At 35.6% G+C, this 11544-nt stretch overlaps 2 protein-coding genes across 2 annotated transcripts; one reads left to right on the forward strand and one right to left on the reverse strand.

Moving 5' to 3' along the window:
• The first annotated feature begins 1332 nt into the window (after positions 1-1332).
• LOC141820442 (14-3-3-like protein GF14-C) lies at positions 1333-7470 on the forward strand. Its single transcript, XM_074707755.1, has 6 exons — positions 1333-1469; positions 2116-2553; positions 2665-2743; positions 4321-4443; positions 6905-7021; positions 7099-7470. The coding sequence occupies exons 2-6, from the start codon at positions 2147-2149 to the stop codon at positions 7156-7158; spliced, it is 786 nt and encodes a 261-aa protein (XP_074563856.1). The 5' UTR covers positions 1333-1469; positions 2116-2146; the 3' UTR covers positions 7159-7470.
• A 2395-nt stretch (positions 7471-9865) lies between these two features.
• Positions 9866-10833, reverse strand: LOC141820443 (uncharacterized). The gene is made up of 3 exons (XM_074707757.1): positions 10477-10833; positions 10237-10374; positions 9866-10147 (listed from the first exon to the last, which is right to left on the reverse strand). The coding sequence occupies exons 1-3, from the start codon at positions 10831-10833 to the stop codon at positions 9866-9868; spliced, it is 777 nt and encodes a 258-aa protein (XP_074563858.1).
• Positions 10834-11544: the final 711 nt, after the last annotated feature.

Consider the following 11544-nt stretch of genomic DNA (forward strand, 5'->3'; position numbering starts at 1 on the left):
CAACCAATTCACTCGGCATCTGAATTGGTGTCGATTTATCTGATGGTCTAATAGTAATTATTTATTCATTTTTACAGAATTGACGGTTCACTCATTATTATCTATAACGGTTGTTATAACAATTTTGATTAAGTTGAAGTAATTTAGGTAAAAATTAAAAGAAAAGTAAAAAGGATGTTCCATCATATTTTTCATACTAAAATTATTTTTATTTCAATTATATATTGTAGTTGTAGTTGGTAGGTAGAAAAGAAATCAATTAAACTCAAGTAAAAATTTATATATAAAATAGGATCACAATCAATAATATATATTAAGATCATTTTGAATTAAAATAATTTTGATTAAATTTAAATAATTTTATTTAAGTTGGTAAAAAAATGTATATATAAAAGTGTTATATGGATAGATTTTTTAAATCCAATTGAATCCGTTTATTTTTATAAATTCTATAGTAGCTATAGTGCAACCGTTACAACGTGTAGTGGTAAGTATACTCCGCTACAATTCCTCATAAATGATCGTAAGGTATAACCGTTAAGTTGCTTACGACTCCGCTACAAGCTCTCGGACATTGCTAAGTTGGTTATGACGGAGCAGAGTTGCAGAAAAGGGAGTTCAAATCTCGATGAAACTAAGCAATATCCTCCTCCGTCGTGACCAACTGTAGTTTCTCGATTTACCTTCTTACAGATGATCGTGTAACCGACCGTATAGGACCGCTAGAGTGGCAGATTCTATCTTTTTATGAAAAAATATATAAATGTTATAATAATATTATAATAAGAGAATTTTTAGATTTAAAAAAATATATTTTAAAATGCCTTTTTTAATATTATGAGCATACCTAACCTAATTAATCTTTAGAATTAAAAAAAGAAGACTATTTTTTTTATCAAGTACGAGTAAATCTAACATAAAATTATTCTTTAAAATATATTATTTGATATAATAATTTTTATTAGTTTAATTTGAATAATATGATCTGTTTATAATGTGACATGTTTGCCTGTCTAGCTGTCTCCTGGTCAGGGGAAGAGTTGGACCGTGTTTCACGCGGTTCAGCCAATCAAGGAGACGTGATCGCTCGTGATTGCCGATGCCGCGAATCCTGCACCGACCACGTGTCTGGTAATTTTCGACGGGAGTCCCACCTACGGTAAAACTATTCCAACTCGCTTAAGTCTATCCCTCTTTACACCAGAACCGACAGTAGGTCCCATATCGCCACGTCTGAGCCCTCCCAATCTCGTCGCTTATGGCGATTCCGGTGAGAGATTGGGTAGAAAAGGTGCTGCTCTATTTTCTCCCATCACGGCTCTCTCTCTCTCTCTCTCTCTCTCTCTCTCTCTCTCTCCCCCCTCCAAAATAAAGAAATAGAAAGCACGATCAAAAAGGGCAGGGAAAGGGGAAGGCAAGGGATTGGGAAAAAGAAACGCTAGGGCGTCTCGCTTCCTTTGCGTCGAAGGGTACGCCTCTCCTCCGCTCTCGTTTCTCTTCATCCCGCGCTGTTGATTGTTCCTGTAAGATCATGCTGTTGGTTGTCGATTCGAAAAGTTTCATCATTTACGGAAACGGAAGAATTTTGTTGTCCATTCCTGCCGAATGTTTGGTTCGGCGTCTAGCTTGTGTTTTTAGGGTTAGGTTGACTTCGAATCGGTTTGCTCTTCTAAGATCATGTTGGTCGTCGATCGAAAAGTTCATCTTTTACGGGGAAGGAAGAATTTTGTTGTCCATTCCTGCCGAATAGTGGGTTCGGCTTCTAGCTTGCGTTTTTAGGGTTAGGTTGTCTTCGAATCGGTTTGCTCTTGTAAGATCATGTTGCTGGTTGTCGGTTCGAAAAGTTTCATCTTTTACGGAAAAGGAAGGATTTTGTTGGCCATTTCTGCGGAATATTTGGTTCGGTGTCTAGCTTGTGTTTTTAGGGTTAGGTTGTTGAATATTTATTTCTCTGCAATAGTATCTTGTGGCGTCTGGTTTTGCCATCCTCTGATCGTGCCTAAAACGCTATTTTTTCTACAAAAATCCATATTCTTTGTTGCTTTTGAATCTTGATCGTGTATTTGTTGTGTAAGTTGGGATTTTAATGCCGATCTGGTGTCCGAAATTCGATAGAGGAAGATTTCTGTGATCCAGATCTAGCAAAATGTCTCCTGTTGAATCCTCGCGCGAGGACAATGTGTACTTGGCGAAACTGGCAGAGCAGGCAGAGCGGTACGAGGAGATGGTGGAATACATGGAAATCGTGGTGAAGACAATCAACACGGAGGAGCTTACTGTGGAGGAGCGCAACCTCCTCTCAGTAGCCTATAAGAACGTGATTGGGGCTAGACGTGCGTCCTGGCGCATCATCTCTTCAATTGAGCAGAAAGAGGAGGGCCGTGGTAACGAGAATCATGTGACACTGATCAAGGAGTACCGCAGTAAGGTGGAGGCTGAGCTCGGCAAGATCTGCGATGGCATCCTGAAGCTGCTTGATTCCCACCTGGTCCCCTCTGCCAGTACTGCTGAATCCAAAGTGTTTTACCTCAAGATGAAGGGTGATTACCACAGGTCAGTCCAAGATATTTTGGGATAGAAAAGGATAGATTTGTACAACATGCATGTGGCATAACGTTTTCTCCTTTATTTTTTACAACTATACTTTTGTACTGTGATGCCTAGGTACCTTGCGGAGTTCAAGACTGGTGCCGAGAGGAAGGAAGCTGCTGAGAGCACTCTGTTAGCTTACAAATCTGCACAGGTATTTGCAACATAGTTATGTATTTTACACATTGGTCCACATTTCTTTCTTTCAAGATTACAACATGAAATGATAGAAAACATCAACTTTTTAGTGGGCATAATTGGTAAAAGATCAAGGTGAGAAAGTAAGAAAAAACAAATTTTGATCATATTGAAGTTCGGGATTACAAATTATATAGTTTATCACTCTTTTTTTTTTCAAGACAAGAATAATTTTCTTTTGGGTGGGAGATTGGTATTTAAATTAGTTTTTTTACATTTATTTTTTTTTCCCAATAAATAGATTGTGATGCTTCATTAGGGGTATCACTTTTTTGCTAACTGATAAACCTGTAAATAGAATAAATTCAAAGCTTGAATTGAGTAAAACTACAGAAATTATATGCTTGGAATTAATTAGAACTAAATTGAACACATCAAAGCTAATCTAAACAAGAAAAGAAGTCTCAGAATTGTTTTAGGTGGATAAATATAGTATTCAATATGAATTAGATATTGAAGGTGATACCATTAGAAAGAGAGTGTGGTTGAAGTGGAGTGGGGCTTTGATCATTGTGTATTCCTAGAGTAAGAAAAATTTATAATAGTATGATCTGACAACTTATGACTTGGAGTGTTAGGAAATTAGGAAACATAAATTAGTATAACAATGATGGGAATGCTAAGATGGATGGGTGAGTTATCAAAAAAAAAAAGTAAAAAAACAAATTACTATTCAGGAGAAATTATGTGTAGCTCCAATACATGATATGAGAGGGTTGCTTTTGTATGTCGATGTTTAAAGATGAAGAATAGTTTTTATACTTTGACACGTTAATTGTTTGGAGCTGAAGGTGTTTGGGTAGCAGGAGACCAAAAAATGTGACTGGCATAATTAAAAGTGATATAAAAGATCTATATTTTGTCAGGGATAGCCTTTCTTTTATTGATATAATTAAAAGAGATATAGATTTTATCAGTTATATAGCCTTCTTAGAGCTTAATGGAGAATAAAATCCATATTAGTCAACACCAAGTAGTTGGGACTAATGCTGCTCGTTGTTGATGATGTTGTGTATGCTACCCTACACACATAAATCTGAGCATGATCGTTATATAATTGGGACTTCGGATTAATATGGCTTGTTGATGTTGTTTTGCCTACCCCACATTCATAAAATTAAGGGTGGTCTTTAGTAAATGGATAGATTTTTTTTATCAACCTGGATCAGGAATTTTGTCAAGGAAGCAATTGTCCGGGCTGCACATGAAAGATCAAACAATAACCTGGCTCAGGCTGTGCCTTGACATAGCTTCAGATTTTTAAGATGCCTTTTTCTTATGGTGTGATACCTATTTAATGGACATAATAATAATAATTATTGACATCATTCTCTCTTGAAAAAATATATCTATATTGATATTGTGCCTAAACCATCAGGCGCATTACTTGATAAATGCTACAAAAATTGATCCACATATTTTTAGCTTAAACCAGATCCTTCAAAACCAGGCTACTAGTGGGCTCGAGATGACATTATTTAATTGTCTTGTACATTTTCTTCGACAATTTGACAATTAGAAACTTATTAACAGGATATTGCTTTAGCTGATCTTGCTCCAACTCATCCTATAAGGCTTGGGCTGGCGCTTAACTTCTCTGTGTTCTACTATGAGATTCTTAATTCGCCAGATCGTGCTTGCAGCCTCGCCAAGCAGGTTTGTCTATTTCCTCTCCCCTTCATCTCTTTGCTTGTTTCTCTGCTTTGTCATTGGGTTGATATCTTACAATCATAATATTGTATCTGTTATTAAATCTGTTTATTAGATTGAAGTTAACATTGAGTGATTCTTTTGAGACACGTGTTACAAAACAAGATTGGCTTGCAACTAATGGCCAGTGTGATATTCTATTCAAATTAGTATTGTGTTCATTGTTTCATCATAACATTCATATTTGTTGAAGAAGTATATGCAAAGTCAATATTCCCTGTTCCTTTAATTATCCAGCATATGTCATAGTTAACCTATTCTTTTAATTATTTATCTTAGTTGTGGAAGAGCTCTGTACCATGTGGATATCCCTGGTCTGGGGAACCATTACCAGTATTAGGTTTGGTCCAATAAATCTATATTTACTTATGGATTTGGTCCAGTGAATATTTACTCATGGGTGGTGCAAGCTCTTCTATTCTGGTTTCTCTTGGCTATATGCTTATATCCATCACTATAGGAATTTGGTTCAAGCTTTCCCCAGCCCCTTTTCATCAATGGACTCTTGACGTATATGAAGGAGTGTGGTTCATTTGACAAATTCCTACTTCTATATCTATTTCTGACATGTTTGGATAAATTACAGTATCAAACTTTACTTGATTGGTTGGATTTGTGGGATCCATGGGATTTGTCAGATTGGATTTGGAGGATGAACAAATAATTTCATGTTAAAGATTAAAAAGATGAGAAAAGGTAAATATTTACTTTTAAAAAAATAATTATTAGCTTCAATGTTGTATTAAATTGTACATAATTACTATTATTGAAAGTACTGTTTTTTTAATTAATTCAAAACTCATTTTATAAAGATGATATTAAATAATTTGCTTGCTAATTTAATAAATATTGTTATTCATAAGCAATATTAGTATACTTTCAATAACTTTTATTAGTGTGCGATAGCTTTATTTTATAATATCTATTTATTAAAATTAATGAATATTATATAATTCCATCCCATTAACATATGATGATAATAACTATGATATTATAATTATTATATTCTATCATCTATGAATAATCACTAAAATACTAAAAAAGAAGTTAAAAAGCTAATATCAGACTATTGTTTGTAAATATTGCTTATGTAAACTAATGACACAATTATATATAATATCATAACACAGATTTAATAGAGTTCAAATAATATCATATATTTAATGTATAATTAATACATAACTTAGCAATATGAATTTATTATTTTAAATATATCATTCACTAATTATACCATTTTATTATAGAATATTCGAATGCAATTATTCAAATGTTTCAGATTATTAATGTGTAAAATTAACATCTATTATAGATAATTGTATTATATAATAATAATTTAGAGAGAATTAATATTATGAGCAAATTTCATCTCATCAATATTTGATAATCACCTTATTACTTCTAAGTTTTATACAGTTAAAATAGAAGTACATAATTGTATAACACTAGTTTCAATTTTCTGAGAAGTTTAATACTTCTAGTTCGAGCCTTTGAGAAACTTTCGGCTCCTGCTTCTGACTACTTGTTTGCTGATTCTTTAGCTTCATAATTGGTCTCAATCTCCACTGACTTATCACCAAAACTCTCCGCCAAAAGTTTTTTGTGGAGCCTCAACATGCATCTCACTTTTAGCCTCTTGTTGCAAATGTTGTGTCTTGTATTCTGCCAGAAACTGGTCTCTGTCCGAGGTTATGATGACTAGTTGCTTGAGATAATGGAAGGGTAGTGTTTGTTTAGTTTGTCATTGTTCCAAATTCAAATATTCAAATAATGAAATGGATATGGTTTTGGATCACAACCTATCTCCTCAAAAAGTATACTATCTTTTAGATATACTCAACATCTTAAAAAAGCCATATTTTAAAACCCGATTTTTTTTTTTCTGTTTCACATTTATATAGGTCATTATACTTGATCTAGCTTTATTTAGTTTGGTTGCTTAACATTGTCATGTGAAAACTATATAGTCAAGAATTTACCTTCAAATATTTGGACAAGGAACATTCAGTGCGCTATATGCATTCATTTTCCTTGATCATTTGTCTTGCAAGTTCTTGTTGAGAATACTAATATTTGGGTTTCATTGAACATGAACGAATGCTAATTTTTGAGACTACATGATTTTTTTTGTACTTCCTTAAAGTCTTCTTTTTGCGATTAAAGTTGGTAAGCAATAAGCTCTAATCAAAGAGTCCATGAGAGCCTCCTATTTGAGTTGATTGTATATACTTGTCTTCTTGGTGGGCACATTTCGAAAAATCAGCTTAGGAACGATTGTGTCCAATTATTATGATTTCTAAATAGGGTTCACCTAATTCTATGGGCTTTTGAAACATTCCATTCAAGTGGGTTCATTGGCTCAGCCATATATGCGATCTTACACAACCTTTTCTGCTGGTGTCATTTTCAGGCATTTGATGAGGCCATCTCCGAACTGGATACGTTGGGCGAAGAATCGTACAAGGACAGTACCTTGATCATGCAACTTATACGAGACAACTTGACACTGTGGACCTCTGACATTACGGTTAGCCTGACAAATTTTATTAACTGCATTACCAGTTATGTTGGCGATATTCTCCTAACAAGGCCTTTGTTGGACAGGAGGATGGAGCTGATGAGATCAAGGAAGCCTCAAAGAAAGAATCAGGAGAGGGACAGTGATCTCAACTTAGTTCCTAGTTTACGCGGATATAAAAATCCATTGTTTCAGGTAGGTGTAGTTACTATCTACTAAGTTTCATCTGCGTGTGGATGTACCTAGACAAGTAGTATTGCCTAAAGATGGAGTTCACATTTGTCGTAAGTTTTCCCGATTGCTGTATCTCCCTGCTTGTGACGGAAAACTCGGTTTCTCATTCGGATTTAAGGTGGATATGCATTGGGTAAATCATGTTTTTCTTCTTGAAATGGTTCACAAGAAGGAAAAGAATTGCATTGCTAGTTGAATGTGCTATTTGCAAGCCTCATTCCTCATTCCTCCTCGCCCTTGTCGAGTAGCTTCCTTGCATGTTTCATGATTTGTTAATCTATTTTTGTGAGTTGATGATGTAAGATTTAGATCATTCGAATTGTTAATCAAAGAACTTGAATTCGATCATGATGCAAAGTTAAAATAAGTAAAGGTGCCAACTTGTTGCATTAAAGACTTGTCGGTGTGAAATTAGAATACGTAGGTTATAAACTAATTAAATGATTGTGAGTAGGTTGGGTGATCGATTTAAAAAGAATTTATTTATATTTATTTAATATTGATAAAATTAATTAATTAAATAAATTGGAATAATGTATTAAATTAAATGAATAAGTTTGAATATATATGTGTATTTTTTATTAATATTCAAGAATAACAAGATGGTAAGTTGTTCTTGAATTATTTATTTATATAAAATAAATATTTTTTAAAATAAATAAATATATTTTTATTATCAAATTTAATAACGAATCAAATGAGTTTTAAAATATGAAAATTTCAAATAATTAATAAATTTTAATTAAGAATTTGATAATATCAAATTTGGATCAAATTAAAGTTCATAAAAAAAATTAAGTGAAGTTTGAATAATTATTTTAATGATTTAATTCATTTTAAATTTAGATTGATTTGGCTCGTTTAGCCGTCCTAAGAATAAGCAAATCATGCACTTGATATGCCAACCATGTCGCAAAGAAAGACTCCATATGCTAAGTGTTTTTCTTTTCTTTTGTTTTTTCTTTAGAAGAAGAAGAGAAAAGTTCATGCACACTATAATATATAATAGACCTATATCCCTTGATTAAAGGCCGACAAGGAATAACTCTACAGGGCATGTAGCCTTTACTTAAAGTTAACATTCTCTACAGTTTATGAAATTCTAATCTAATCTTCATTTCTAATGATAGCTTCTAAGCTGACACCTTTTGTTTTGTGTTGCTTTTCGTATGCAATAAGAACCAATTTTTGGATAATTTTATAAAGTAGTTGATTTGATTAAATAAAAATGGTGATTCTTGCATTGATATTGATTAAGTGGTAGAGTGCAGTTCATTGCATAGTTTTTTCATAAATTATTTTTAAATTAATAGATAATTAGATGGCATAAAAAAAAGGAAAAAATATATATACTAGTACACTATGACATTTTTTAATTATATATTCATTATTAATACTTTTTTAAAAATATACACATATATATATATATCCAAGCATCACACCTTGATTAGCTTATTTCATTTCTTTAATCAAGCACCTTCAATGCATTTAATTTTACTCTCTTTTCTCATTCCCTCAATATTACTTTCTCCTTTCTTCTGCAATAAGGTGGAATCTGTCACCTCAGCGGCTCCATACGATCGACCCTACAATCATTTATGAGGAGATAAATTAAGAAACTGCAGTTGATCACGATGGATGAGGGTATTGCTCGACTTCGCCGAGATTCAAATTTTTGTCTTCTTCTGCAAGTCTGCTCCGTCGTAACCAACTCAGCTATGTCCCGAGGGCTACTCTCTCCTTTCGATGCACTAAGCCTCAAGTGTTTTGGTGGAAATCTTAGGAGTCATGATTTGTTAACTAGGTTGACTAATTTCATATCACTCCATTGCCTCATCGTGATGAGGACAAGAATCAATTGCTATGAGAGCATAAATTAAATATACACAACATTTATAGCTATACATCAAGTTTATAGTTATAAAATACAAGTCCAACACATCACCAACCAAGTCATAAAGAGACTTTGATCACCAAAGTAGTCAAATTCTTCTTTCGATAGTAATCTTTGTCGTAAAGGAATCATCAATATTATTAAAGTCAAGCTAGCATAATGATTCAAAATTGATTCATCATTTTTCGAAATACTATATTAAGTAAAGAGTATAGCTATGATATAACTGTCATAATAATTTTAAAATAATTTTACTAAAATTGAAATGATTTTGATCAAACTTGAGTGTACGATACGTAGTAATTTTGACTAAATTGGAAGACTTTGTCGTAGTATAATTGCTATAAAAAATATTAAATAAGAATATTTTTGAATGAGAAATATATTAAGATGCTATTTGGATATATTTTTTTAAAAGAAAAGTTGTCTTTTGATAAATAATGATAAATAATAATAATAAGTGAAGCGCTTTACTTGTTGCCCGGAGAATCAGTCTCACGACACGTGGAATGTTGTCAAAATATTTAAGATTTTGGTATGATAAATCCGAATCACTTTTGCAATCATTAAACATTACCTAAATTAGCACCAAATCGTCACTAGATTTTGTCAAAAGTCAAACCGCAGAAACCGACAAGCTCACGGAGAGTTCTTGTATTTACGAAAGAATCTACTTCTACAGTTCGACTACTGCTGCTTCCAGCACTCGATTCCTCTCTCTTTAATTAGGACAGACTGTTCATAGCGAAGGCGTCGTGGTCGGCGAAGCTACTGAGGAAGCCGCCGTCGCAGTAGAGCTCGTCCTCGTCCTCCGCCGCCATCATCGCCTCCGGGCTCCACCAGTCGCCACTGCCACCGCTGCTGCCAAATGCGTGGCTCTGGTTTACCCCCGAGCCCACGTAGCCGTTGACCGCCGCCATATCTGCCATCTCCTTCTCATCGCCGTTCTTCGCGAAGCGGCCCCGCACCCGCGGCCTGCTGTCGGCGAGTGTCTTCCTGCACGCGTACTGGAAGGCATGCCAAGTCGATCCGTTAAAATTGAGTAAAATCTAAAGCGAGAGACGGATCGATCTAGGCGGATCTTCGGAATACGCACGGTGATCTTCTTTTGGAAGTTCCTCTGATTGCGTTTGCTCCTATATCGCTCGATCCTTTCTTTCCTCTCCTCGGCATTGTATCGCCCGACTCTTCCCGGAGGGTGGGCTGATCCTTCCAGCGAACCATATTGCGTACCCTGCAATCACAATTCATGGAACAAGAGGCAAGGTCGGAGCTTGATCGTTAGAAACTATCCAAAATGAGTTTTTTTAGCAGGAAATATGGGAATTTCAGTCACCTGGAGGTCGCCGGTGCTGAGCACCAGCCGCACCGGGGCAGCGTGGAAGTCGAGGCAGTCGCAGGAGGAGGAGGACGGCGAGGACGAGTACGGAGGAAGAGGAGGAGGCTGGTCGTGGAGATCGCCTGACGTCGTACCGTGGTAGTAGTAGTGGTGGCGGAGGGGAAGCGACAGGGAGCAGCTGCTCCGGTGGAGGTTGGAGTACTGGGCGGCGAAGAAGGTGGAGGAGAAGGGGAGGAGGCGGCCGTCGAGAGCTTCATGGAAGTGCTCCGGAGGAGGATCGGCTGCGGATGAGATGAACGGTTGGTGGCGTAGGCCGCCGTAGGAGGAGGAGGAGGAGGAGAAGGAAACGAACATGGCGTTCGAGTGCTTGCGCCTGTGAAAGCTTTGCGCCGAGGAGGGAGCTTGATTTATGGGTGAGGAAGGAGGCGCTGGGTGGGCCCGGCGGGGGCATCGGAACCACGACAGTGGTTCGTTGACCGTGCTGGGTCCCAGCAAAATGGGTGTGGACCATGTCGGGTTTTGTTTTTAATGTCTGTGTGTTACTGCTGACCGCTGAGTCGGCTGACAAGTCTTTGTATCAAATATTTCATTAACAGGGCACTCACCTCAACTTGACCTGCTGCCTTTGTGGCCCTCTCTTTAGGAAAACAAAAAAAAAACAAAATAATCTTTTTATAAAACCATGATCAATTTCATAATCTGTAATGATTATTTAAAATATTTTATTAATTTCATAGTGTTTAGAGGTTTTTGTAGGACTCCACCTGCCCTCGTCCTGGCTCCGACTTTGAGGTGCTAACAAAAACACCTAATAAATCATATATAGTTTAGATTATTTTTATCATCTGAAGGTATTGCTATTCATAAACCTATCTTAATCCCTCTCCTTCAACTCTAGTGTTTAGTCTCTGTCATAGCCCTAAATTTTAAATTTTAAATCTTAAATCTTAAATCAACTATTTAATTACCATGATGTAGTAGTACAATACTAGAAGAACAAACTTGCCTACTTAAGTTATTCAACTTGAGAGGGGGAAAGGAACCGCCTTCCAGATTGTATGGAAT

This window comes from Curcuma longa, unplaced genomic scaffold (assembly GCF_044706935.1).
Source record: "Curcuma longa cultivar G26 ecotype Majalengka, Jawa Barat unplaced genomic scaffold, ITB_CL_G26_1.1 utg3290_np1212_1714210_RagTag, whole genome shotgun sequence".
NCBI lineage: Eukaryota > Viridiplantae > Streptophyta > Magnoliopsida > Zingiberales > Zingiberaceae > Curcuma > Curcuma longa.

Excerpts from the sequence above, each read along its gene's own strand:
- LOC141820443 (XM_074707757.1), bottom strand. The coding sequence starts at position 10,833 with ATGTTCGTTTCCTTCTCCTCCTCCTCCTCCTCCTACGGCGGCCTACGC. Across the intron at positions 10,375-10,476 it reads TCAGCACCGGCGACCTCCAG|GGTACGCAATATGGTTCGCT; the intron begins GTGACTGAAATT and ends TTGTGATTGCAG. Across the intron at positions 10,148-10,236 it reads ACTTCCAAAAGAAGATCACC|TACGCGTGCAGGAAGACACT; the intron begins GTGCGTATTCCG and ends CATGCCTTCCAG.
- LOC141820442 (XM_074707755.1), top strand. The coding sequence starts at position 2,147 with ATGTCTCCTGTTGAATCCTCGCGCGAGGACAATGTGTACTTGGCGAAA. Across the intron at positions 2,554-2,664 it reads ATGAAGGGTGATTACCACAG|GTACCTTGCGGAGTTCAAGA; the intron begins GTCAGTCCAAGA and ends TGTGATGCCTAG. Across the intron at positions 7,022-7,098 it reads TGTGGACCTCTGACATTACG|GAGGATGGAGCTGATGAGAT; the intron begins GTTAGCCTGACA and ends TTTGTTGGACAG.